Consider the following 26,282-nt stretch of genomic DNA (forward strand, 5'->3'; position numbering starts at 1 on the left):
GGTACAGGTACCCCCACCACACTCACCCCTCTCTCCCTGGTCTGTCTCCCCCTGTCTGGTACAGGTACCTCCACCACACTCACCCCTCTCTCCCTGGTCTGTCTCCCTCTGTCTGGTACAGGTACCTCCACCACACTCACCCCTCTCTCCCTGGTCTGTCTCCCCCTGTCTGGTACAGGTACCTCCACGACACTCACCCCTCTCTCCCTGGTCTGTCTCCCCCTGTCTGGTACAGGTACCTCCACCACACTCACCCCTCTCTCCCTGGTCTGTCTCCCCCTGTCTGGTACAGGTACCTCCACCACACTCCCCCCTCTCTCCCTGGTCTGTCTCCCCCTGTCTGGTACAGGTACCTCCACCACACTCCCCCCTCTCTCCCTGGCCTGTCTCCCCCTGTCTGGTACAGGTACCTCCACCACACTCCCCCCTCTCTCCCTGGCCTGTCTCCCCCTGTCCTGGTACAGGTACCTCCACCACACTCACCCCTCTCTCCCTGGTCTGTCTCCCCCTGTCTGGTACAGGTACCTCCACCACACTCACCCCTCTCTCCCTGGTCTGTCTCCCCCTGTCTGGTACAGGTACCTCCACCACACTCCCCCCTCTCTCCCTGGTCTGTCTCCCCCTGTCTGGTACAGGTACCTCCACCACACTCCCCCCTCTCTCCCTGGCCTGTCTCCCCCTGTCTGGTACAGGTACCTCCACCACACTCCCCCCTCTCTCCCTGGCCTGTCTCCCCCTGTCCTGGTACAGGTACCCCCACCACACTCCCTCCTCTCTGTTCACCATCTGCCCTGGTCTGTCTCCCCCTGTCTGGTACAGGTACCCCCACCACACTCACCCTCTCTCCCTGGTCTGTCTCCCCCTGTCTGGTACAGGTACCCCCACCACACTCCCTCCTCTCTCCCTGGTCTGTCTCCCCCTGTCTGGTACAGGTACCTCCACCACACTCACCCCTCTCTCCCGAGCATTCGCTCGCCTCCAGCACACACGCACTGTTGGGGCGAGTGACTCTGAACTTACAATGGCTAGCCCCAAGTAGTTATATCTTTTTTTTGTGTGTGTGCATTTAGCTATTTTGCTATTTGCCTCATGGCTCCTGCATACTTTGTTGACAGCAAACTTCCTTTATCCAACCGTGGGACAGACTATGTTCATTCCCATGCTCGGGACTCTGACTCTATATTGGTTGCACAGACTTTTGGCCTCCCATCCTATTCTAACCACCTCTCGCCGGCTTTGTATTCATGTTACCTGATTAAATTGCTGTACAATATGATCTCGTTGCCATCTGATGCACAGTCAGATGTCATAAATCAGCACTGCAGAGTTCTCCCTGTCCTATGCTGTGCTTTGATTGTATTACTGTTGATGATATCTGGAAATGTGCATGTACACCCTGGCCCATCTACTGTTGATGATATCTGGAAATGTGCATGTACACCCTGGCCCATCTACTGTTGATGATATCTGGAAATGTGCATGTACACCCTGGCCCATCTACTGTTGATGATATCTGGAAATGTGCATGTACACCCTGGCCCATCTACTGTTGATGCTATCTGGAAATGTGCATGTACACCCTGGCCCATCTACTGTTGATGATATCTGGAAATGTGCATGTACACCCTGGCCCATCTACTGTTGATGATATCTGGAAATGTGCATGTACACCCTGGCCCATCTACTGTTGCTAGACCCAATTCTGTCTTGTGCTCTGATATCTGCCCCAACTGATTTCTGCTCTCGTAAAAGCCTGGGTTTTCTGTACGTTAACACTAGAAGCTTATTACCTAAAATGGATCAATTGAAAGTGTGGGTTCACAGCTCCAATCCAGATGTGTTGGTAATTACTGAGACGTGGTTAAGGAAGAGTGTTTTGAATACTGATGATAACCTTTCTGGTTATAACCTTTTTCGGCAAAACAGATCTTCCAAAGGTGGGGGAGTGGCAATCTTTACCTAGGATTACCTTCGGTGCTCTGTTGTCTCCACCAAGTCTGTCCCCAAACAATTTGATTTGCTGGTTTTAAGTCACCGATACTCCTCCCTCTTCTTCCCCTGCCCCACTACAAAGTTTCTCCCTGCAGGCGGTCACTGAGTCCGAGGTGCTAAAGGAGCTCCTTAAACTTGACCCCGAAAAAACATCTGGGTCAGATGGTTTAGACCCTTTCTTCTTTAAGGTTGCTGCCCCTATCATCGCCAAGCCTATCTCTGACCTTTTTAACCTGTCTCTCCTTTCTGGGGAGGTTCCCATTGCTCGGAAGGCAGCCACGGTTCATCCTTTATTTAAAGGAGGAGATCAAGCTGATCCTAACTGTTACAGGCCTATTTCTATGATGCCCTGTTTATCAAAAGTGTTGGGAAAAAAACTTGTCAATAATCAACTGACTGTCTTCCTTGATGTCTATAGTATTCTCTCGGGTATACTATCTGGTTTCCGCTCAGGTTATGGATGTGTCACTGCAACCTTAAAGGTCCTGAATGATGTCACCATTGCCCTTGATTCTAAGCAATATTGTGTTGCTATTTTTATTGACTTGGCCAAAGCTTTTGATACGGTAGAACATTCCATTCTTGTGTGCCGGCTAAGGAGTATTGGTGTCTCAGAAGGGTTTTTGGGCTGGTTTGCTAACTACCTCTCTCAAAGAGTGCAGTGTATAAAGTCAGAAAATCTGCTGTCTCAGCCACTGCCTGCCACCAAGGGAGTACCCCAAGGCTCGATCCTAGGCCCCACGCTCTTTTCAATTTGAATCAACAACATAGCTCAGACAGTAGGAAGCTCTCTCATCCATTTATATCCATTTACTCAGCTTTACCATTCGGCCATCAGATTTGCCATCAATGCTCCTTATAGGACACATCACTGCACTCTATACTCCTCTGTAAACTGGTCATCTCTGTATACCTGTCGCAAGACCCACTGGTTGATGCTTATTCTTAAAACCCTCTTAGGCCTCTAAGGCCCCACTCCCCCCTATCTGAGGTATCTACTGAAGCCCTCGTCCTACACATACAACACCCGTTCTGCCAGTCACATTCTGTTAAAGGTCCCCAAAGCACACACATTCCTGGGTCACTCCTCTTTTCAGTTCGCTGCAGCTAGCGACTGGAACGAGCTGCAACAAACGCTCAAACTGGACAGTTTTATCTCAATCTCTTCATTCAAAGACTCAATCATGGACACTCTTACTGACAGTTGTGGCTGCTTTGTGTGATGTAATGTTGTCTCTACCTTCTTGCCCTTTGTGCTGTTGTCTGTGCCCAATAATGTTTGTGCCATGTTTTGTGTTATGTTGCTACCATGCTATGTTGTCATGTGTTGCTGCTGTAACAGTATGACTTTAGTCCGTCCCCTCGCCCGAACCAGGGACCCTCTGCACACATCAACAACAGTCACCCACGAAGCATCGTTACCCATCACTCCACAAAAGCCATGGCCCTTGCAGAGCAAGGGGAACCACTACTTCAAGGTCACCAATTTTTATTTTTTTACCTTTATTTAACTAGGCAAGTCAGTTAAGAACAAATTCTTATTTTCAATGACGGCCTAGGAACAGTGGGTTAACTGCCTGTTCAGGGGCAGAACGACAGATTTGTACCTTGTCAGCTCAGGGGGTTTGAACTTGCAACCTTCCGGTTACTAGTCCAACTCTCTAACCACTCTCTAACCACCCTGCCGCCCCGAAATTGAAATGCTATTAGCGCGCACCACCGCTAACTAGCTAGTCATTTCACATCCGTTACACTGCCTTGCTATGTTGTTGTCTTAGTTCTCTCTTTATGTAGTGTTGTTGTGTCTCTTGTCCTATATTTATATTGTTGTTGTTTTTTTATCCCAGGCCCCATCCCCGCAGGAGGCCTTTTGCCTTTCTGTTGTTCTGCCCCTGAACAGGCAGTTAACCCACTGTTCCTAGGCCGCCATTGAAAATAAGAATGTGTTCTTAACTGACTTGCCTATTTAAATAAAGGTTAAATTAATAAAAATAAATAAATAAAATAAATATTTTTGCAATTTAATTTAATTTTGATACTTAGGTATATTTAAAACCAAATACTTTTAGACTTTTTTTAGACTCAAGTAGTATTTTACTGGGTGACTTTCACTTTTACTTGAGTAATTTTCTATTAAGGCATCTTTACTTTTACTCAGATATGACAATTGGGTTATTTTTCCACCACTGGGGATGACACTAAAAAACAAATTGTTTGGTTTCATCATGGGTTCCTATAAGTGACGGAATTCGATTAATACCCCGGGCATGCCCCGGTTGAACCGGGTTAGCGTTGATTGCATTCGTTTTGAAACCGGGCTGCCTCCCGGGTGCCCCCACCAAAGCAGACGTTGAAGTCGGCTGAAAACAAGTGACATATGTCAAGCACGTGGAGTTATTAGTAAGGATTCAGTGTTTTCACGTGCAAAAAGGTTTGCTCAAAATGCATGTGTTGCTTTACCTGCCTTCAGAATCAGAATATTTTCTAAGGAAAACTACTTTGAAAATTGTAACATAGGCTTAGGCCCTAGGCTATTTAAAAAATATTAGTTTATGTTTCTAAACGATTCATCATACTATTTTGTTGACATTATGGCCCGGTGATGCTCGAGTTGAGATGGCGCTCCTCACTCACCACTTTTGCCCGGTGATGTGACGGTTTAGTCTAATCGTACTTTCTCAGTACAACCTCCAACCAGGTTCGTCGTTGCTTTCATGTGCCGCAATGGATTTTGAGCACAACCAATGGCGCGCACCAGCATTCACCGCTTTGCCGCACCCAAGTGAGAGGCGTTGGTGGGCGGAGCATCGCAGGAACTACAAGCAGAAGCAGACCTCTTTCAAAGCAGCAGGGTAGCGGATAAAAATACTGAAAATAGTACGCTCGCTTTCTACGAGAAGGTGCTGTCTTTTCAATCATATTTCAACTAAACGAGGGTAAGTTAAAACTGATCATGTTGTTTCGTAGCTCCGGCTAGTGCGAGACCATGTACATTATTTAAAGGTTTATGTCGTTTCTCTTTGTACAATATGTAGAAACCTATATTGTTTCTATTATTGACTGCGCGTCGCCAGTGGACTCTGCAGAGGAGCCTGTGCGACATATGATTTCATGTTTTATTCAACTGTAACACTAGTATCATACATTACATCGTTTTGTTGGCTTTCGAAGGTTAATAAAAACAACGAAATCACCATGTATTACTTGGTCCCCCCACACACCTCCTTCAATCGCAGGAGTGAGGCTCCAAGGCCACATTTTAGTAGGCTGTTGTTTTGTGTATTTTTCACAGCCTGCAGGAAAGGAAACTGAGTTTAGGTTGAATTAGTGCATGTTTACTGTTATGTATCTATCACAACAATATACGGTGCAGTATTATCTGTTATGCAATGATATTAGGAAATGTGTTTGTCCCTCTAGTGACTGGTAGCCTACTTTGCGTACTGTAGGCCTGAATGGGACAGGAAATGAAGAAATAGTCTCTCATAATAGCCATCCACTGAGCTATGCTAGTGTGTGTTGCTATTGTAGGCCTTACTCAACCATGTATAACTTCATGCATGTAATTTTCCTTGTGTACTGTAGTAATAATAGTGAACTATTTCATTTAAACATCCCATTGTCTATTTGAGCAATCTTCCAATCAAACTCCCAAGAGACTGTTGGAATACTCTCTTTCCCAATGATAACAATCCAGAACACAACTTCAACCAGCCAAAAAAATAGCTTGATGAATTCCGAGTCCTTCTCTGTACATTGTCTGTATCATCCCATGTCCACGCAGTGAAAGCCTTGATAAGAGCAGAGGGTCATTCAGAGGAGGGACATTGATGGCTGTGGAAGAAGCACTTGTTTTCATTGTCTGTTGGAAAGCGTTTTGCTACTGTGTGTGTGTGTGTGGATTTTTAGGACAACATCGGAGAGCAGATTCCATTAAGATGTTGCTTCTCTAGTCCACTAGCTGTAGATACTGTACATTTTCCAGTCAGTAATTGGGCTGTAGCCTAACTCCCCTCCTCTCTCTCTTTCCCTCTGTGGGGATTAGTAGAGAGGGACTAGGCTAGAAACCCTTTAGAGAACTGTGGAGGGGTAACTCCCCGGATTTCGTTATTCTGGTGGAATGAGAGGAACACCCATTGGAGTGAAGCTAGCAGTACCAAACACACACACACTAACACATTTTTGAAGTCTGTTCGTTTTCGGGCTACTAGACACACCCTTGACCCCAGTGCAGATGATGAAAATGTGTTCCTCATTTCAAACATTTTTTTTCTTTCTCACTCTCTTTCCTTCCTTTCTCTGAGTGTAAATGTTGGCACCGTTTCGGGTGTGTAAACAGATCTGTTAATGCACTGCATAGAGTGTATATTGTGTTAGACATAAGAAACCATGTTTTCTGAGGAAGTTCTAAAAATGGATTTGACTGCCTAGGTTAATATTGACAATGTTACCAGGAAAACGTCACGAACCAGCCCAGTGGCACTAATGTCCTGAAGCTTTGTCACTAGTCCACTGCTTTGCCTAGTTTCTTCTATAGTTGCCACTGGCACATACGTAGACTCAGGGTATCGCGGTTTATACTAGAGCTATGTAAGACAGTGTGCGTGGTTCTACATTGCATTCAGGCTGCGCAGAATCGCTGATCTACAAATCATCTTGCATCAATAATGTGGTCAAAATTAGAAGTTCTGTGCCTCATCTCCTCAAACTCCCTAAGCAGGGTTTATTCTCAGTACTGTTGTTAGACAGTGATCTCCCACACCCAGATAAAGCCTTGAGGACCCTCCCTCCCCAGCCCCTGTCCCCTCCCTCCCCAGCCCCTGTCCCCTCCCTCCCCAGCCCCTGTCCCCTCAACACAACACCCTGCCTCAGAAAACAACATTTCCATGCCAACAGTGTCAGCTTTAGACGTTACTACAACCGTAGTTATGAGGAGGCCTTGATAAGGCTCAGGAGTCACATCATTGAGCCTGCGTTTTATGTTTCATCATTTAGAAAACACTCTTATCCGCTGTGACTTTTTAGTTCATTATTTCTCAATAATCCTTTTGTGTGCAAATGTCAAATATCCTTCTGTCCCTCAAAGGACCTCTATGGATTACATTTCAGGAATACATTATTATGATGATGATGATGACTTGGGGCCATATTCACAGCCGCTGAACACAGTCACCCCTTGCTGAGGCTGTGTCCCAAATGTCAACCCATTCCTTACATAATCAGTGCACCTATGGTCCCTGTTCCAAAGTAGTGCACTTGTACATTGTGAATAGGGTGCCATTTGGGATGCATCTCAGTCTTACATAATGATAACACTGCCATCTGTGTAACCCAGGCACTACTCTCATGTGCTGTAGCAGCCAGCAGCATGTCCTGTTTGAAGACGCTAGTACCCTTTTCACACTACTGGGCCAATCTGAATCAAGCATAGTTGTAATGGACAATATTTTTAAGTTCCTTCTATAGTGAAGTACTCAAACAGTATGTTTTCACTAGATACTACTTTGTACTAACAAATCACGTCGCAAAACGATCATAGACGCCTCGCCATTTAAAAATCACAGATGTTTCCAGTGGAAACGCAAGGTAATGAATTAGAAGAAATGCTGCTCGTCCTCTTCCAGCTAACAGTCATGTTATCCCCAAGGACAATCCACCTGTTGAACATAGTGGTTAAGACCAGACTGATGACGCTTTATGGCAGACTGATGACGCTTTATGGCAGACTGATGGGGGTTTATCTAAGCATTATCATCTGTCCAAAACAAACCAATGTTGGTATGTGGGACTTCCAATAACATGAAATGGCGTCTAACTCTATTCCTAAGAGTTGATTTCAAGCCCCTGAGAAATTGCGTTTTATATCAGTTTTATCAGGGTACAGTGGATTAGAAATATTAATGTATTTTTTTTTCATGAATTCTGGTTAAATAACGTCACTTGGAGTCGTATTCAATCAAAACTGGTTACGAGGTTTCTAAGAAATTAAAAAGCAAGATGTTTGTGGTAATGTGCAGTTGGATTTTGTGCATTATTGGATGCTTTCAGCTTACTAGATTTTGCCATATCTACACAGAATCAAACTCGGGACTACTGCCCATAACATTACATTTTAAATGAGCAACAAGAGTATCTCTAATGCATTCTTCTGTCCGCAGTCCAGATACAATAGTAGTTGTTGTCTGAGGCACAGGCAGCAGTGGTTTCCTACATCCCATTGGTTGGACTATTATGGATTCGAGCTTTGACAGGCATTCACTGCAGAGTTAAAATGAGACTGACTCAGGCTGAATGCTTAAGTGCACTTCCCATGATGTGAGAGGGTGACACACTCAAGAGGGGGGTGGGGGTTGAAACCAAGTATCTGTTTCTTCTCATGGCAAAATCCATTCACTAAATATGACTTGACTGGCATATTTTTGGAGCTAACTCAAGTAGTCTTTATCCTTGTTTTGTCTCTTTTGCTGACCTAGGATATGAACTAGAATTGATGAAAAGGCCTTTTCAACAGAACTTCCTGCTCTGATCGAACGCAACGTAGCCATATTAAATATATGCGTAGTCAGCCATGCCAACTATGTCCCCTCAAATATGACTAATGAGGTGCACAGTGGGTGTACATAACATGAATGAGTTAGCTGAAATGAGCTGAAAAGCTAACTGAAATACTTTGCTATTTTGTTAAGTTCTCAATGATTATTGGAGATCTAGTCATCAACACATACACATCTCATTGTAATGGACCCCTCCCCTCCCCGTTACCAAGCCCATCTGTAGAGCTGAAAACAACCCTCCCTGTTACCAAGCCCTCCCTGTTACCAAGCCCTCCCTGTTACCAAGCCCTCCCTGTTACCAAACCCTCCCTGTTACCAGGCCCACCTGTAGAGCTGAAAACAACCCTCCCTGTTACCAAGCCCTCCCCGTTACCAAGCCCTCCCCGTTACCAAGCCCATCTGTAGAGATGGAGAGCTGAAAACTACTCTCGATCTCTCCTGGTGTTCTCTCTTTCTGTCTCCCCTTCTCTCGGTCTCTCTTTCTATGCTCTAATCATTGCCACATGGCAGGATGCAGGCCTGAGCCTTGGAGAATGGAATAAGTTATTGACCGCATCTGGACTGTTGCAGAATATCTCCAGAACTGTCTTGCTGTAATCAATACTAGTGACTTTTGGCTAGTTTCCCCCAGGGATTCCATGTTGGAATGTGGCCCAGATTCAATCATTCCTTTGATTCCATGTTGGAATGTGGCCCAGATTCAATCGTTCCTTTGATTCCATGTTGGAATGTGGCCCAGATTCAATCATTCCTTTGATTCCATCAGAAGGTTCTTAGGTTCCAAATGGTGCTGTGGCATCCATGAGAGTGCATTTGTAACAAATTGATTAGTCAGAAGTAGAACATACGGCCTATTTGAACTTAAAAATTGAAATGGCAACCTGTGTGTCCCTTCTACTACTACTACTACTACTACTACTACTACTACCCCCCCCCCCCCCCCCCCCCCCAATGATGAAATATATTTCAACTCCCAGTTCACAACAAGTGTGGAAGGTGTTAATAACATATGGAGTAGACCTGGTGTATTGTGATGGGCTGCTCTACTATTACATAATGGTGTAAAGGGCTATCTCAGTTTCCACGGTAATGTGGTCTGTTTCCATAGTGACCACAGTCAATGCTACACCCCTGCACACTTCAGATATGCACCAGTTGTTGAGTAATAGTGGGGAGGGGAGCTGTGTGATGGCTGTATGTAATAGAGGGGAACTGTGTGATGGCTGGGGTTAGTACTGTATGTAATAGTGGGGAGAGGGGAGCTGTGTGTGATGGCTGGGGTTAGTACTGTATGTAACAGTAGGGAGAGGGGAGCTGTGTGATGGCTGGGGTTAGTACTGTATGTAATAGTGGGGGAAGGGGAGCTGTGTGATGGCTGGGGTTAGTACTGTATGTAATAGTGGGGAAAGGGGAGCTGTGTGTGATGGCTGGGGTTAGTACTGTATGTAATAGAGGGGAACTGTGTGATGGCTGGGGTTAGTACTGTATGTAACAGTAGGGAGAGGGGAACTGTGTGATGGCTGGGTTAGTACTGTATGTAATAGTGGGGAGAGGGGAGCTGTGTGTGATGGCTGGGGTTAGTACTGTATGTAACAGTAGGGAGAGGGGAGCTGTGTGATGGCTGGGGTTAGTACTGTATGTAATAGTGGGGAAAGGGGAGCTGTGTGTGATGGCTGGGGTTAGTACTGTATGTAATAGTGGGGAGAGGGGAGCTGTGTGTGATGGCTGGGGTTAGTACTGTATGTAACAGTAGGGAGAGGGGAGCTGTGTGATGGCTGGGGTTAGTACTGTATGTAATAGAGGGGAACTGTGTGATGGCTGGGGTTAGTACTGTATGTAATAGAGGGGAACTGTGTGATGGCTGGGGTTAGTACTGTATGTAATAGAGGGGAACTGTGTGATGGCTGGGGTTAGTATTGTATGTAATAGAGGGGAACTGTGTGATGGCTGGGGTTAGTAATGTATGTAATAGAGGGGAACTGTGTGATGGCTGGGGTTAGTACTGTATGTAATAGAGGGGGACTGTGTGGTGGCTGGGGTTAGTACTGTATGTAATAGAGGGGAACTGTGTGATGGCTGGGGTTAGTACTGTATGTAATAGAGGGGAACTGTGTGATGGCTGGGGTTAGTACTGTATGTAATAGAGGGGAACTGTGTGATGGCTGGGGTTAGTACTGTATGTGATAGAGGGGAGCTGTGTGATGGCTGGGGTTAGTACTGTATGTGATAGAGGGGAGCTGTGTGATGGCTGGGGTTAGTACTGTATGTAATAGAGGGGAACTGTGTGATGGCTGGGGTTAGTACTGTATGTAATAGAGGGGAGCTGTGTGATGGCTGGGGTTAGTACTGTATGTGATAGAGGGGGACTGTGTGATGGCTGGGGTTAGTACTGTATGTAATAGAGGGGAACTGTGTGATGGCTGGGGTTAGTAATGTATGCAGATGACCCAGCCAGTGGTGAAACGTAAAGCACTGGGCCTGATGCTGTCATTGTATCAGATCTTATCAGTAGCTGCACAGTGCTACATCCCGTAAATGTTGATAGTGATTTTTTTCATAACATCCACCGTTTACATTGGTAACCGGTGGATGGAGGACATCAACTGTGTGTGGGTTTAAATTGGGAGGGGTTTTGTGCTTGTTGCTACACAGCCTCAGTCTTTTTTTGTCAGACGACTCAGCGAGTTAAGTGAAGTATGTTGCTGACTTCACTGGCCGTCAGAAGTTGGGGTGTGTGTGTGTGAGTAAATGATTCAGTGAATGTCAGCCATGTCTGCTCGGGTGACTGACCGTAATATGTGTAGGCCTAGTAGTGTACCATTCAGAACAGTCAGCTGATATCAGTAATGGGGTGTGAACTAGAGGTCGACCGATAAATCGGAATGGACAATTAATTAGGGCCGATTTTAACGTTTTAATAAAAATCGGTATATTTGGACACCGATTTTTATTTATTTTTTATTTTACAACTTTATTTAACTAGGCAAGTCAGTTAAGAACACATTATTATTTTCAATGACTGCCTAGGAACGGTGGGTTAACTGCCTTGTTCAGGGGCAGAACGACAGATTTTTACCTCGTCAGCTCAGGGATTCATTCTTGCAACCTTACAGTTAACTAGTCCAACGCTCTAACCACCTGCCTCACGAGGAGCCTGCCTGTTACGCGAATGCAGTAAGAAGCCAAGGTAAGTTGCTAGCTAGCATTAAACTTATCTTATAAAAAAACAATCAATTAATCATAATCACTTGTTATGCTTGATGGGATGGAAGCTATGGTCACAAATGGTTGATGATATTACTAGTTTATCTAGCGTGTCCTGCTTTGCATATAATCGATGCAGTGCGCATTTGCGAAAAAGGACTGTCGTTGCTCCAACGTGTACCTAACCATAAACATCAATGCCTTTCTTAAAATCAATACACAGAAGTATATATGTTTAAACCTGCATATTTAGCTAAAAGAAAGGTTAGCAGGCAATATTAACCAGGTGAAATTGTGTCACTTCTCTTGCGTTCAGGGTATATGCAACAGTTTGGGCCGCCTGGCTCATTGCAAACTAATTTGCCAGAATTTTAGGTACTTATGACATAACATTGAAGGTTGTGCAATGTAACAGGAATATTTAGACTTATGGATGCCACCCGTTAGATAAAATACTGAATATATTTCACTGAAAGAATGAACGTCTTGTTTTCGGGATGATAGTTTCCGGATTTGACCATATTAATGACCTTAGGCTCGCATTTCTGTGTGTTATTATTAAGTCTATGAATTGATAGAGCAGTCTGACTGAGCGATGGTAGGCAGCAGCAGGCTCATAAGCATTCATTCAAACAGCACTTTTGTGCGTTTTGCCAGCAGCTCTTCGCTGTGCTTCAAGCATTGAGCTGTTTATGACTTCAAGCCTATCAACTCCCGAGATTAGGCTGGTGTAACCGATGTGAAATGGCTAGCTAGTTAGCGGGGTGCGCGCTAATAGCATTTCAAACGTCACTTGCTCTGAGACTTGGAGTAGTTGTTCCCCTTGCTTTGCATGGGTAACGCTGCTTCGAGGGTGGCTGTTGTCGATTTGTTCCTGGTTCGAGCCCAGGTAGCGGCGAGGAGAGGGATGGAAGCTATACTGTTACACTGGCAATACTAAAGTGCCTATAAGAACATCCAATAGTCAAAGGTATATGAAATACAAATGGTATAGAGAGAAATAGTCCTATAATTCCTATAATAACTACAACCTGAAACTTCTTACCTGGGAATTTTGAAGACTCATGTTAAAAGGAACCACTAGCTTTCATATGCTCTCATGTTCTGAGCAAGGAACTGAAACGTTAGCTTTCTTACATAGCACATATTGCACTTTTACTTTCTTCTCCAACACTTTGTTTTTGCATTATTTAAACCAAATTGAACATGTTTCATTATTTATTTGAGGCTAAATTGATTTTATTGATGTATTATATTAAGTTAAAATAAGTGTTCATTCAGTATTGTTGTAATTGTCATTATTACAAATAAATAAATACAAATCGGCCAATTTTAATCGGTATCGGCTTTTTTTTGGTCCTCCAATAATCGGTATCGGCTTTTTTTGGTCCTCCAATAATCGGTATCGGCTTTTTTTTGGTCCTCCAATAATCGGTATCAGTATCATGATACCGATCAGTATCGGTATCAAAAATCATAATCAGTCGACCTCTAGTGTGAACCTTTTAACCAAATTTGGCTCCTTAACATTAAGAGAAATCCATTACTGAAAATCGATGTTTTTGTAGATAAAAAAAATAATAATAAAAAAAGTAGCAAGTGAACAGCGTAGTGGATCAATTCCTCAACAACTAAGAGTGTTGACGTGTGAGGCTCAACTTCTCTGCTATTTTGGTGCCCTGGCTACCACACGGAACAGTGTGAAGCGAACCTGTGCACATGCACAGATACTGAGAGCTTTGTGATGCATCTCACTCGTCTATTATCCTTCTCAACAGAACTTCCTGCTCTGATCGAACGCAGCGTAGCAATATTAAATATGCGTAGTCAGCCATGCCAACTATGTCCCCTCAAATATGACTAATGAGGTGCACAGTGAGTGTACCTAATGTGAATGAGTTAGCTGAAATGAGCTGAAAAGCTAACTGAAATACTTTGCTATTTCGTTAAGTTCTCAATTATTATTGGAGATCTAAAGTCTACAACACATACGTTCATCTCATTGTAATGGACCCCCTCCCCGTTACAAGCCCTCCGTTACCAAGCCCTCCCCGTTACCAAGCCCTCCCCGTTACCAAGCCCTCCCCTGTTACCAAGCCCATCTGTAGAGCTGAAAACAACTCTCCCTGTTACCAAGCCCTCCCTGTTACCAAGCCCATCTGCGCAGATACTGTGAGAGCTAAGTGATGCATCTCACTCGTCTTATTATCTTAGTCATTGATGACAGGCCCTGGTTTACTGAGGTTGCGAGACTTTGCAAGCCAAGAAATTGTGAGATACAGCATTCCATTTGCCAGACACACTTTTTGATTGCCGATTTAGATAGGCCTAGTGCACGGTTCTGCCTGTATACTGTGCCCCTCTCTCTCCCTCTCTCCATCCCTCGCTAACTCACTATGAAAGATGTGAGTGTTTTGTGTTCTCGGGAATTTCAGCAACTTGTCGGTCTCCTCCATTCCAGAAATACTGAATATTAAGAGTCGAATGTTGTCACTCAGAAATGGGAGTCGACGTGCATGTTAACATCATAAAGCCTCCTCCCTAAGTTTACTTTATTCACTGCTTGAGCACACTCCGCCAACCCTGATGTCCTAGCCGTGTCTGAATCCTGGCTTAGGAAGGCCACCAAAAATTCTGAAATGTCTGGCTGGCTACCCCTACCCCAGCCAACCGCTCTGCACCCCCCGCAGCAACTGGCCCAAGCCCCCCCTTCACCCAAATCCAGACAGCTGAGGTTCTGAAAGAGCTGTACAATCTGGATCCCTACAAATCAGCTGGGCTAGACAATCTGGTCCCTCTCTTTCTAAAATTATCCGCCGCCATTGTTGCAACCCCTTTTACTAGTCTGTTCAACCTCACTTTCTTATCGTCGGAGATTCCTAAAGATTGGTAAGTGGCCGGGGTCATTTTCTCTTCAAAGGGGGAGACACTCTTGACCCAAACTGTTACAGACTTATATCCATCCTGTCCTGCCTTTCTAAAGTCTTTGAAAGCCAAGTGAACAAACCAATCACCGACCATTTCGAATCCCGCTGTACCTTCTCCACTATGCAATCTGGTTTCCGAGCTGGTCGTGGGTGCACCTCAGCAACGCTCATGGTCCTAAACAATGTCATTACCGCCATTGATAAAATACATTACTGTGCAGCCGTCTTCATCGACCTGGCCAAGGCTTTCGACTCTGTCAATCACCACATTCTTATCGGCAGACTCAACAGCCTTGGTTTCTCTAATGACTACCTCGCCTGGTTCACTAACTACTTCTCAGATAGAGTTCAGTGTGTCAAATCGGAGGGCCTGTTGTCCGGACCCCTGGCAGTCTCTATGGGTGTGCCACAGGCTTCGGTTCTCGAACCGACTCCTTTCTCTGTATATATCAATGATGTTGCTCTTGCTCCGGGTGATTCTGTGATCCACCTCTACGCAGAAGACACCATTCTGTATACATCTGGCCCTTTGGACACTGTGTGTTAACAAACCTACAAAGAGCTTCAACACCATACAACACTCCTTCTGTGGCCTCCAACTGCTCTTAAACGCTAGTAAAACGAAATGCATGCTCTTCAACCGATCACTGCTCGCACCTGCCCGCCCAACTAGCATCACTCTGCACTCCTCTAGACTTAGAATATGTGAACAACTATAAATACCTACAGTTGAGGTCGTAAGTTTACATACACCTTAGTCAAATACATTTAAACTCAGTTTTTCACAATTCCTGACATTTAGGCATTGTAAAAATTCCCTGTTTTAGGTCTGTTAGGATCACCACATTATTTTAAGAATGTGAAATGTCAGAATAATAGTAGTGATTTATTTCAGCTTTTATTTCTTTCATCACATTCCCAGTGGGTCAGACATTTACATACACTCAATTAGTATTTGGTAGCATTGCCATTAAATTGTTTAACTTGGGTCAAATGTTTTGCGTATCCTTCCACAAGCTTCCCATAATAAGTTTTGGGCCATTCCTCCTGACAGAGCTGGTGTATAAATGAGTCAGGTTTGTAGGCCTCCTTGCCCGCACAAGCTTTTTCAGTTCTGCCCACAAATTTTCTTTGGGATTGAGGTCAGGGCTTTGTGATGGCCACTCCAATACCTTGACTTTGTTGTCCTTAAGCCATTTTGCCACAACTTTGGAAGTATGCTTGGGGCCATTGTCCATTTGGAAGACCCATTTGCGACCAAGCTTCAACTTCCTGACTGATGTCTTGAGATGTTGCTTCAATATATCCACGTAATTTTCCTACCTCATGATGCCATGTATTTTGTGAAGTGCACCAGTCCCTCCTGCAGCAAAGCACCCTCACAATATGATGCTCCGTGCTTCACGGTTGGGATGGTGTTCTTCGGCTTGCAAGCATCCCCCATTTTCCTCCTAACATAACATTATGGCCAAACAGTTCCATTTTTGTTTCTTTAGACCAGAGGACATTTCTCCCAAAAGTCCCCATGTGCAGTTGCAACCCGTAGTCTGGCTTTTTAATGGCGGTTTTGCAGCAGTGGCTTCTTCCTTGCTCCGCGGCCATTCAGTTTATGTCGATATAGGACTCGTTTTCCCGTGGATATAGATACTTCTGTACCTGTTTCCTCCAGCATCATCACATGGTCCTTTGCTGTTGTTCCGGAATTGATTTGCACATTTCGCACCAAAGTATGTTCATCTCTAGGAGACAGAACGCGTCTCCTTCCTAAGCGGTATGACGGCTGCGTGGTCCCATGGTGTTTATACTTGCGTACTATTATTTTTTCAGATGAACACGGTACCTTCAGGTGTTTGGAAATTGCACCCAAGGATGAACCAGACTTTTCCGAAAGTCTTGATTTCTTTTGATATTCCCATGATATCAAGCAAAGATGCACCAAGTTTGAAGGTAGGCCTTGAAATACATCCACAGGTACACCTCCTCCAATTGACTGAAATTATGTAAATTATCGTTTCAGAAGCTTCTAAAGCCATGGCATCATTTTCTGGAATTTTCCAAGTTGTTTAAAGGCACAGTCAACTTAGTGTATGTTAATTTCTGACCCACTGGAATTGTGATTAAGTGAAATCTGTCTGTACACAATTGTTGGAAAAATTACTTGTGTCATGCGCAAAGTAGATGTCCTTACCAACTTGCCAAAACTATAGTATGTTAACAAGACATTTGTGGAGTGGTTGAAAAACAAGTTTTAATGACTCCAACCTAAGTGTATGTAAACTTCCGAATTCAACTGTATATCACTCCAGTGTAAATTGCTAAATTGTAGTTACTTCGTCACTATGGCCTATTTATTGCCTTACCTCCTTATTTCATTTGCACACACTGTATATTGATGTTTCTGTTGTATTATTGAATGTACATTTGTTTTAGTCCATGTGTAGCTCTGTGTTGTTGTTTGTGTCGCACTGCTTTCCTTTATCTTGGCCAGGTCGTAGTTGTAAATGAGAACTTGTTCTCAACTGGCCTCCCTGGTTTAATAAAGGTAAAATAAAAAAAGTAGTTATGAATCAATTATTTTGGAGTCAACTCCATACCACTGCGTCATTGTTAACAGTTACAGGGAAAAGGCAGCAAGGCAACCAACAGCAACTAAGTTACTTTGAGAAGTTAAATGAGGAGATGCTGACTTTGCCAGGTGACGTTAAGGTACAGTAATGGTAGTACAGGTGTTGAACCATCTGAAGACCCAAACCGTTGCTGTCAGCAGTGCAGCTGCATTGTGAATTCACATGGAATTTTAGGATAATATATATTTTTTAAATGAAGTCGCATCCCTAGTTTTCCTCTTATAACCATGATCAGAAAATGTAGCACAACACAAGAAAAATGGCACTATATGTCAAATTCTCAAGAAGCTGCAATCTGAAGGGGTTGAATTAATAGCCACTGCTTGCTAGTCTGGTCACGACTCTCTCTTCTCTCCACAAGTTAACAACTGAGTTTTTCTAGATTGATAATCCTGGTAGGACTCTTAATAGTTTCACAGCATTATGCCGGGCTTTTGACTTTCCCAGTTCAGACACTCAGTGGAAGTGTTATCTGGGAATACTGTTTGTACTGGACATCTGGGATGTTTCAAGTTGACCTCAGAAGGATGTTACAAGCAGGAAGTGTATTTCATCTCCTGTACTCTTTCCTATTGTAACATTTTGTGCAAGAAACAATGTCATTTTTATAGAGGGCAATAGTGATGGCGTCTTTTTGTAGGCATTAACAGAGGTATACTCCACCGTGGCTCATTGGTCAATTTTAATGGCGTTTTTGGAAAAGCGCAGAAAATTAAGTCTGTTGGAAACACAGCCTTAGGAGCTCTTCTCTGTTTTGTCCTATAAAATAGTCTTAATCCGCGAATGTAACTTTTTGTGATAAAGCCTGTTTACACAATCAACCTTCATTTCACCGCTTATCCCCAAAAAACATTATTCCCTATATTAATTTCCCTCATAGGAGTGGCCAAGGAACCAGAGGTTGAAAAATTCAAACTCATTTCCTGTTTTTAGGACGACAAGCTGGTTGAGCTCTTCTCTCTCACGGTCTAGTTTCCAGTTTCACTATCCTTAAGGCAATCCCGTTCTTGGTCTATCTACTGACCTTTGACCTGACTGGATGGCTGTTCACACAGAACTCTGACCTCAATGAACCCATGGAAGGTTTGGTCTTTGTCTTTGTCCAAAATGGCACCCTTTCCCTATATAGTGCACTACTTTTGAATCGAGTCCTAGTGCATTGACTTTATTGGAAATATGGTGCCATTTGGGACACATCCATGTTGTTTACCTTAGATGTACAGGTCATGGAGACAGAGGCTCTTGACTTAATGGGGTGACTTAGTGGAGTGACTTAGTGGAGTGACTTAGTGGAGTGACTTAGTGGAGTGACTTAATGATTTAATGGAGTAACTTAATGATTTAATGGAATGACTTTAGAATACATTTAATATAATAGTAATTACATTTCTATGGGTGGGCTTCCTTGGGTTCTGTAAGCGAGGTCGAGGCTATATACCTGAGATTTATCCAAGCTAATCTAAACTGTGGAATTGAAAAAAGAAACTTCATAAATTTTTTAATTTAGGAAGTGGTTGACTTTAAAAAAAAATGTTTTAAGAATTGATGTAGGTATTGTATTCAGATTTGATTGTACAGTAAGATTTGGACAAAATGAATAACAGTTGAAGAAGCCATTTTGCTCTCTGTGTTCCCCATGGATGTCCAGTCTAGAGGACCGGGATCAGCAGCAGTGTATCTGTTACTGCCTGGAGGCGGTGGGAGATCCTATTACACAAAGCCTCGGTTATTTCCTGAGCTTGGTTTCTGCAGCAGGAATAAGGATAGTGGTCACTCTGTTAGCACTGAAAGCACTTAGTTCATGTTGTTTCAGCTGTGTGTTTTTTTTTAAAGCTAGTTTACCCCCATTTTGTATGTTTTTGTCCTTAGTTTGAAGAAGTACGTCATCTGAAAGACTCACGACCACAGTTTGAGGTTATAATGGAGTCGACTTGCTTGTTGTCTATATCAGATACCAGGGACAGTGTATAATTACCATTTAGTGTGTTTTTGTCCTTAGTTTGTTGAAGCTGTGCATGTAAGCAGACACTTTACTCAACCACAGTTGCTTTTAGAGCCTTCTTGTTCTGGGTCGTTTCCTCTTGAATGAGGATTCAGATTTAGTCTGCGACGTTCCCTTCCCACAGTACTGCCACCACAACATGTCTGCGACGTTCCCTTCCCACAGTACTGGCACCACAACATGTCTGCGACGTTCCCTTCCCACAGTACTGCCACCACAACATGTCTGCGACGTTCCCTTCCCACAGTACTGCCACCACAACATGCCTGCGACGTTCCCTTCCCACAGTACTGCCACCACAACATGCCTGCGACGTTCCCTTCCCACAGTACTGGCACCACAACATGTCTGCGACGTTCCCTTCCCACAGTACTGGCACCACAACATGCCTGCGACGTTCCCTTCCCACAGTACTGGCACCACAACAATCACAACAGATCCTCAACAGTCGAGAGTGCTGAGTCAGTCATAGAGAGGAAGACTCAGAGCGGAGCTAAGAGACCGGGACCATTAAGGGACCATTCCATTCCTGGACACAGAACCCCATGGTTGCATCCCACATGGCACCCTATTCCCTAGAGTGCACTACTTTTGAGCAGGCTGTGATAGGCCCTGGTTAAAAAGTAGTGCACTCTATAGGGAATAGCATCCCATCTGGGTCTCTGGCAAGAATCCATTCTACCAACCAGTGCAGCATTATCCTCTGTTCTGTTGGACAATAAATAGGCAATTCGTGATACAATCGGATTAGTAACAGACCAGAGGTTCTGGGTATTTTTGGTCCCTAATGAGATTGGCACAGGAAGACCTATCCCTAATTGCTATTTTTCAACTTTTTCATGTTGGTATTTGGCAGCCTGAAATACAATGCAAACTGTGAAACTATATCAGTTGGGATTCCAGACTAGTTCCTCTGGACTATGTATTTCGTGAGTGTAAAAATCTCAAGAATCCCTCAGGTCAGAAAAGACAACCATAGCTTCAATACTGACACTTCAATACTGCTATATTTATATATAGCATTTCTACACTGTTTTGGTGTCAGTGGTTGCAAATAAATAAATAACTATATATATTTTTAAAATATTTATATATTTTATTACTTCAGCCATACAGATGGTAAATATCTGTTTTTTTTAGTGTCTCCGGGTGTTTTAGTTTCACCCAAACTATTCTCAGTTAGTCTCGTACCCAGTCCATTTAGTGCCCATCTCTCTCTGCTGTGAGGCCTGGCTGGTTTGGTCCTGGGTAGTAGTTATCATAGCAGCCCTGTGTCCTGTTTCGGCTGAGATTTGTCTAACTGCTGAGGACTGAGAAGGACTAATGGTGTCTGTCAGGCAGCCCAGAGACGGTGGTGTCTGTCAGGCAGCCCAGAGACGGTGGTGTCTGTCAGGCAGCCCAGAGACGGTGGTGTCTGCCAGGCAGCCCAGAGAGGCCTACTTGGGCCCTTTTCAAGTACTGTAAAAATACATCCTGAGCCTCATCCCTTTCCTGTGGTAGTAGTCACTGTGGTAACATGATTGGCTAGGTTAGATTTAAAGAGGAATTCACTGCATTGATTTCAGCAATCATGTCAGATCAGGGATTGATTATTTCATGGAAGGGAGGAAGGAAGGAGGCATTTTGAGTATTGGAACAGGGCCCCGCCTAGCTCTAATGCTCTATGCTGGCTGTCTTTGTCCTCTGGGGGGAGGTCAACTCTCTGGCTACAGGCTGGTAATGTACTCTGTCTGAGGGAACATTTTCCCATCAGACATCCTTGACAAAAATGAGCCTGGATCAATTGGAAGTGGCTTATTTACCTCTAGCTCGACTCCAGACGCTGTACGTTGATTCTCATATGAAAATGTCAGTGTGATGTCTGGCAGTGTGAGACTACTGTCGTCTGTCTCCTCTCCATTTCTCTCTGACATCAATGCTGTTCTATGGGAGATAGTGGTGCAACTGGTTCATGGTTCGCAGCAACCAGCTCTCATACCTCTGCTATGCAACAGAATCACTGCCATCCACTCTCTGGACTGATAAGGGCATTTCATGGTAACTCTCTCTCTTCCTCTCTTCCTTACTCTCTGTGCTAGCAATGTCAATGTTTGGTTGGCTTGCTGGCTCATTTTTTAATTTTTAATATAACCTTTTATTTAACTAGGCAAGTCAGTTAAGAACAAATTCTTATTTACAATGACGGCCTACACCTGATCAACCCGGACAACGCTGGGCCAATTGTGCGCCGCCCTATGGGACTCCCAATCACAGCCGGTTGGGATACAGCCTGGATTCGAACCAGGATGTCTGTAGTGGTGCCTCAAGCACTGCGATGCAGTGTCTTAGACCGATGCGCTGCTCGCCGTGCCACATTTTCATTCTATCCCCTGTAATGATGACGGTTGAGTGTCTTGTTTTGTATCTAGACTGACTGAGCCAGAGGAAATGGACAGGAAATCAATAAGCCCTGGGGGGTGTGGTCACACTATCAAAACAGGAAGCAGCAGAGGTGATGGCATGTAATGTGACTGAATGTTTAGTGCACCAAGCGTGACGTGACATTTTTCCATCTGGCTGCCTGCCTTGGATATGAAATGTAATCTTGATTAAAACATGTTTGTGTTCATTAGGCAACACATGTAAGGGACTGAAACATTGGAGATACTACCTGGGATTATCTAATAATACATGCACATGTTCGTTTTCTGTTTTAAAACATTTTGGTATGAAGTGCAGTGTTTCCCAAACTGGTGGTCCGCGGAGGTCCTCCCTAATCCCCATTCAAATCGAATCAGGATTAGGGAGAAAAACGGAAATGAAGTGTCTGCTGTAAAAGGCCCATGATCATCCGACATTGTACAGGAGATGTGGGGGGTGGGAAAGGCCCCATCTGACATTTTGCGCTGCTTTGGTGCTCTCCGTTGTTTCTACCATCTACACCGCCCAATCCTAGTGCAATACAATACAATGTCATATCTACAATATACCCTTAGATGCACAACAGGGCCTGGGATGCTCACGGGGATCCACAGTACTCCATCGATGGTCCAGTTTTCAATTAAATACTTCTTGAATTCCCTAAAGTTGTTTTGAACATATGTGCTCTGTCATTTAAGCTTTAAAACAGTAAACAGTGAAAGCTTTAAAACTGCAAACTTGTCTCTCTGCCCCAATTAGCTTTAAAACTGCTAAATGTTCTTTCCGATGTGAAGAAGGGGGGACTTGTTGTTTCCCAGGGCCTGAGACTTGGTTGGTCCGACCATGCACTGCAGTAGTCATAGTAAAACCCTTTGTATGCTATTTTTGATGGGGTCCCTGAAGTCATTATTTTTATTATTTATTTATTTATTTATTTATTTATTTTTGTATACATTTGTTATCACAAAAGGGGTTCCTGTCCCCAAAAGGTTTGGAAACACTTACCCTAATGAACACAACCCATGTTTTCACTTCTGACCTGAATCTGATCTCCAGGAGCCAACAGGACCCGGTGATGAACGGTGACTCAGGTTCCGGGGTGGTGACTGCGCCCCCTCCCACCACTGCCCCCCACAAGGAGCGCTACTTTGACCGAGTGGACGAGAGCAGCCCGGAGTATCAGAGGGAGAGGAACATGGCGCCAGACCTCAGACAGGACTTCAACATGATGGAGCAGAGGAAGAGGGTCTCCATGATCCTGCAGAGCCCGGTAGAACACACACACACACACACACACACGTACTACTCCTCTTCTAACCTATGTCCTAATGAGGCGACAGGTAGCCTAGCGGTTAGAGTGTAGAGGCGACAGGTATCCTAGTGGTTAGAGTGTAGAGGCGTCAGGTAGCCTAGCGGTTAGAGTGTAGAGGCGTCAGGTAGCCTAGCGGTTAGAGTGTAGAGGCGACAGGTAGCCTAGCGGTTAGAGTGTAGAGGCGACAGGTAGCCTAGCGGTTAGAGTGTAGAGGCGTCAGGTAGCCTAGCGGTTAGAGTGTAGAGGCGACAGGTAGCCTAGCGGTTAGAGTGTAGAGGCGACAGGTAGCCTAGCGGTTAGAGTGTAGAGGCGACAGGTAGCCTAGCGGTTAGAGTGTAGAGGCGACAGGTAGCCTAGCGGTTAGAGTGTAGAGGCGACAGGTAGCCTAGCGGTTAGAGTGTAGAGGCGACAGGTAGCCTAGCGGTTAGAGTGTAGAGGCGACAGGTAGCCTAGCGGTTAGAGTGTAGAGGCGACAGGTAGCCTAGCGGTTAGAGTGTAGAGGCGACAGGTAGCCTAGCGGTTAGAGTGTAGAGGCGACAGGTAGCCTAGCGGTTAGAGTGTAGAGGCGACAGGTAGCCTAGCGGTTAGAGTGTAGAGGCGACAGGTAGCCTAGCGGTTAGAGTGTAGAGGCGACAGGTAGCCTAGCGGTTAGAGCAGGGGTGTCAAAGTCAAATGGACGGAGGGCCAAATAAAAAAATCAGCTACAAGACGAGGGCCGGACTGTTCGAATGTTCATTGAAAAATTTTTAAATGACGCATATAGTCTAGTGAACCTAATTGAACCTACTGAAAACCTAACAAATATATTACAATATGATCAGATAAATAAAGCAATATTTTCTTATGGCTCTGTCAGTAATCTTTAATTTTCAACAGACACAAAAGACAAATTTCCTTTATATAAATATCCCCATAACATGAACATTAAATGAAAGAAACCGGTATTCAAGGCACCATCAGTAGACTATATTTTCTATTTTAGCAAAAGTGGGCTAAATTTACTTCAAAGAAAAAACAATAATAGCAATTTTCTATCATCCACTCAACTGAAATATTTTTAAAATATAATTGGATTGAAATACAAAAAAATAAAGTGCAAAAATCTATTAATCAAAAACAACACTTTGTTTAAGGAGAAGTAACATGCAGTGAAAACAAATATTAAATTTTAACTTTTAAACTTGAACTGAGTAAAAACTCTAAATATGTGATTGCACAGTAATGTTCACTTGTTTGAGGTTGAGGGTGATACTTGGTGGTGTCCCATCTTTTCCACAAGTTCATCAATGTTCGGGGTAAGGCTCTGAGCTGAAGAAATCCTCAGAATTGAGTGGAGGTGTTCAGCAGTAAGTCGACTTCTGTGTGATGTTTTGTTCAGGTTCATCAAAGAAAACAGTTGTTCACACAGGTATGTGCTGCCAAACATAGACAACGTTTGAGCAGCCTGGATGCGCAGCTGGGGCATTGTGCCGGGGAGGAAACGGGCGAACTCCGCAGCACCCACTGCCGCATATTTTGCCCTCAGTGCATCATTGCATTGGAGGTCAATCAACTCCATTTGGAGGTTTGGTGGTGAGCTTTCCACGTCAACAGCAAATGGGTTACCGAGCAGTTCCAACCTGCTTTTTTGTGCTTCAAAGTCAGCAAATCGGCGTCGAAAGTCAGCGGCAAGCATACCTATTTTATCAGCCAACTGTGTGCTCGGGAACGCACTGGTAGAGAGCTTCTCTTTCATGGTCTGGCAGCTGGGAAAGTGGCTCAAATTTTCTTTCCGCATCTGCGTCTCCCACAGAGTCAGTTTGGTTTTAAATGCCTTCACTGTACTGTACATATCAGAGATGACACGATCCCGACCCTGCAGCTGCAAGTTTATTGCATTCAGATGACTCGTAATGTCACACAGAAAAGCCATTTCACACAGAAACATTTCGTCTCGGAGTTGTGTTGTGTCTTTCCCTTTGCTGTCCAAGAACAGACAAATCTCCTCACGAAGCTCGAAACATCTTTGAAGCACCTTTCCCTGGCTTAGCCATCGCACCTCTGTGTGATAAGGCAAATCACCATGCTCCGTTTCTAACTCCGTCAGAAATGCCTTGAACTGGCGGTGATTCAAACCTTTGGCTCTGATAAAGTTAACTGTGCGCGTGATGATGCTCATTACATGCTCCATTTTCAAGGCTTTACCGCACAACGCTTCCTGGTGTATGATACAATGATAAGCTGTCAGCTCACCTGTCGCGTTTTCCTCTTGCATCTTTTCCCGTATCTTCGCCACCAGTCCGCTCCTGTGTCCACACATCGCAGGTGCTCCGTCGGTTGTCAAACCCACGAGTTTTTCCCAAGGCAGCTCCATCTCATTTACACATCTTGACACCTCTTCATACAAATCATGCCCCGTAGTTGTGCCATGCATAGGACGTAAAGCCAAAAACTCCTCTGTCACGCTTAGGTTGGAGTCCACTCCGCGGATGAAAATTGACAACTGGGCAATGTCAAAAATGTCGGTGCTCTCATCCACAGCCAAGGAATATGCAATAAAATCTTTTCCCTTTTTCACAAGCTGCTCTTTTAGATTGATGGACAACTGGTCTACTCTCTCGGCAATGGTGTTTCTGCTCAGACTCACATTTAAAAAGAGTTGCCTTTTTTCTGGGCAAACTTCGTCACAAACTTTAATCATGCAGTTTTTGATGAAATCCCCCTCCGTAAATGGCCGGGCTGATTTAGCGATCTCTTCTGCCAAAATAAAACTGGCCTTGACAGCAGCCTGGCCTTGTGATTTGGCTTTTTTGAACAGAGCCTGTCGAGATTTGAGGCCTCGTTTTAATTCCTCTGCCTTTTGTAGCCTTTGTTCCATGTCCATATTCTTGTTTTTGTCCGCGTGTTTCGTTTCATAATGTCGTCTCAGATTATACTCTTTCAGTACCGCCACACTTTCTCCACACAGAAGACACACAGGTTTTCCAGCTACCTTCGTGAACATATACTCCGACTCCCACCTTGTTTGAAACCCCCGGTTCTCAGTATCCACCTTCCGTTTTGCCATTTTTGATGGGTATCTGAAAGTTAATTTTACTGTGATGCTGACGACTGCTGTGCCAATAAATATTGAAATGAAGCAGCCTACTGCTCGGTGCGTCACCTTTGCATTGTGGGAAATGTAGTATTGGTGCGTGTAAAAGATCTGCGGGCTGCCGGCTTGCTGCGGGCCGGTTCTAATAATAAATCAAGATCATCCCAGGGGCCGTAAAAAACCTTCTTGCG

General features: G+C 44.3%; 1 protein-coding gene across 28 annotated transcripts in view; it reads left to right on the forward strand.

Moving 5' to 3' along the window:
- Nucleotides 1–4,786: 4,786 nt before the first annotated feature.
- LOC139422712 (alpha-adducin-like) overlaps nucleotides 4,787–26,282 on the forward strand; it is a 55,343-nt gene continuing 33,847 nt past the window's right edge. For 19 of the 28 annotated variants that reach the window (XM_071173998.1, XM_071173989.1, XM_071174003.1 and 16 more), the window contains exons 1-2: nucleotides 4,794–4,928; nucleotides 22,763–22,976. In XM_071173998.1, coding sequence (XP_071030099.1) covers nucleotides 22,782–22,976 — 195 coding nt within the window. In that variant the 5' untranslated portion in view covers nucleotides 4,794–4,928; nucleotides 22,763–22,781. Of the gene's footprint in view, nucleotides 4,929–22,762; nucleotides 22,977–26,282 lie in introns of all 28 variants that reach the window. The other 9 variants (XM_071173995.1, XM_071174013.1, XM_071174012.1 and 6 more) reach the window with 3 other exon arrangements.

The sequence above is a fragment of the Oncorhynchus clarkii genome, chromosome 12, assembly GCF_045791955.1.
Source record: "Oncorhynchus clarkii lewisi isolate Uvic-CL-2024 chromosome 12, UVic_Ocla_1.0, whole genome shotgun sequence".
Lineage (NCBI taxonomy): Eukaryota > Metazoa > Chordata > Actinopteri > Salmoniformes > Salmonidae > Oncorhynchus > Oncorhynchus clarkii.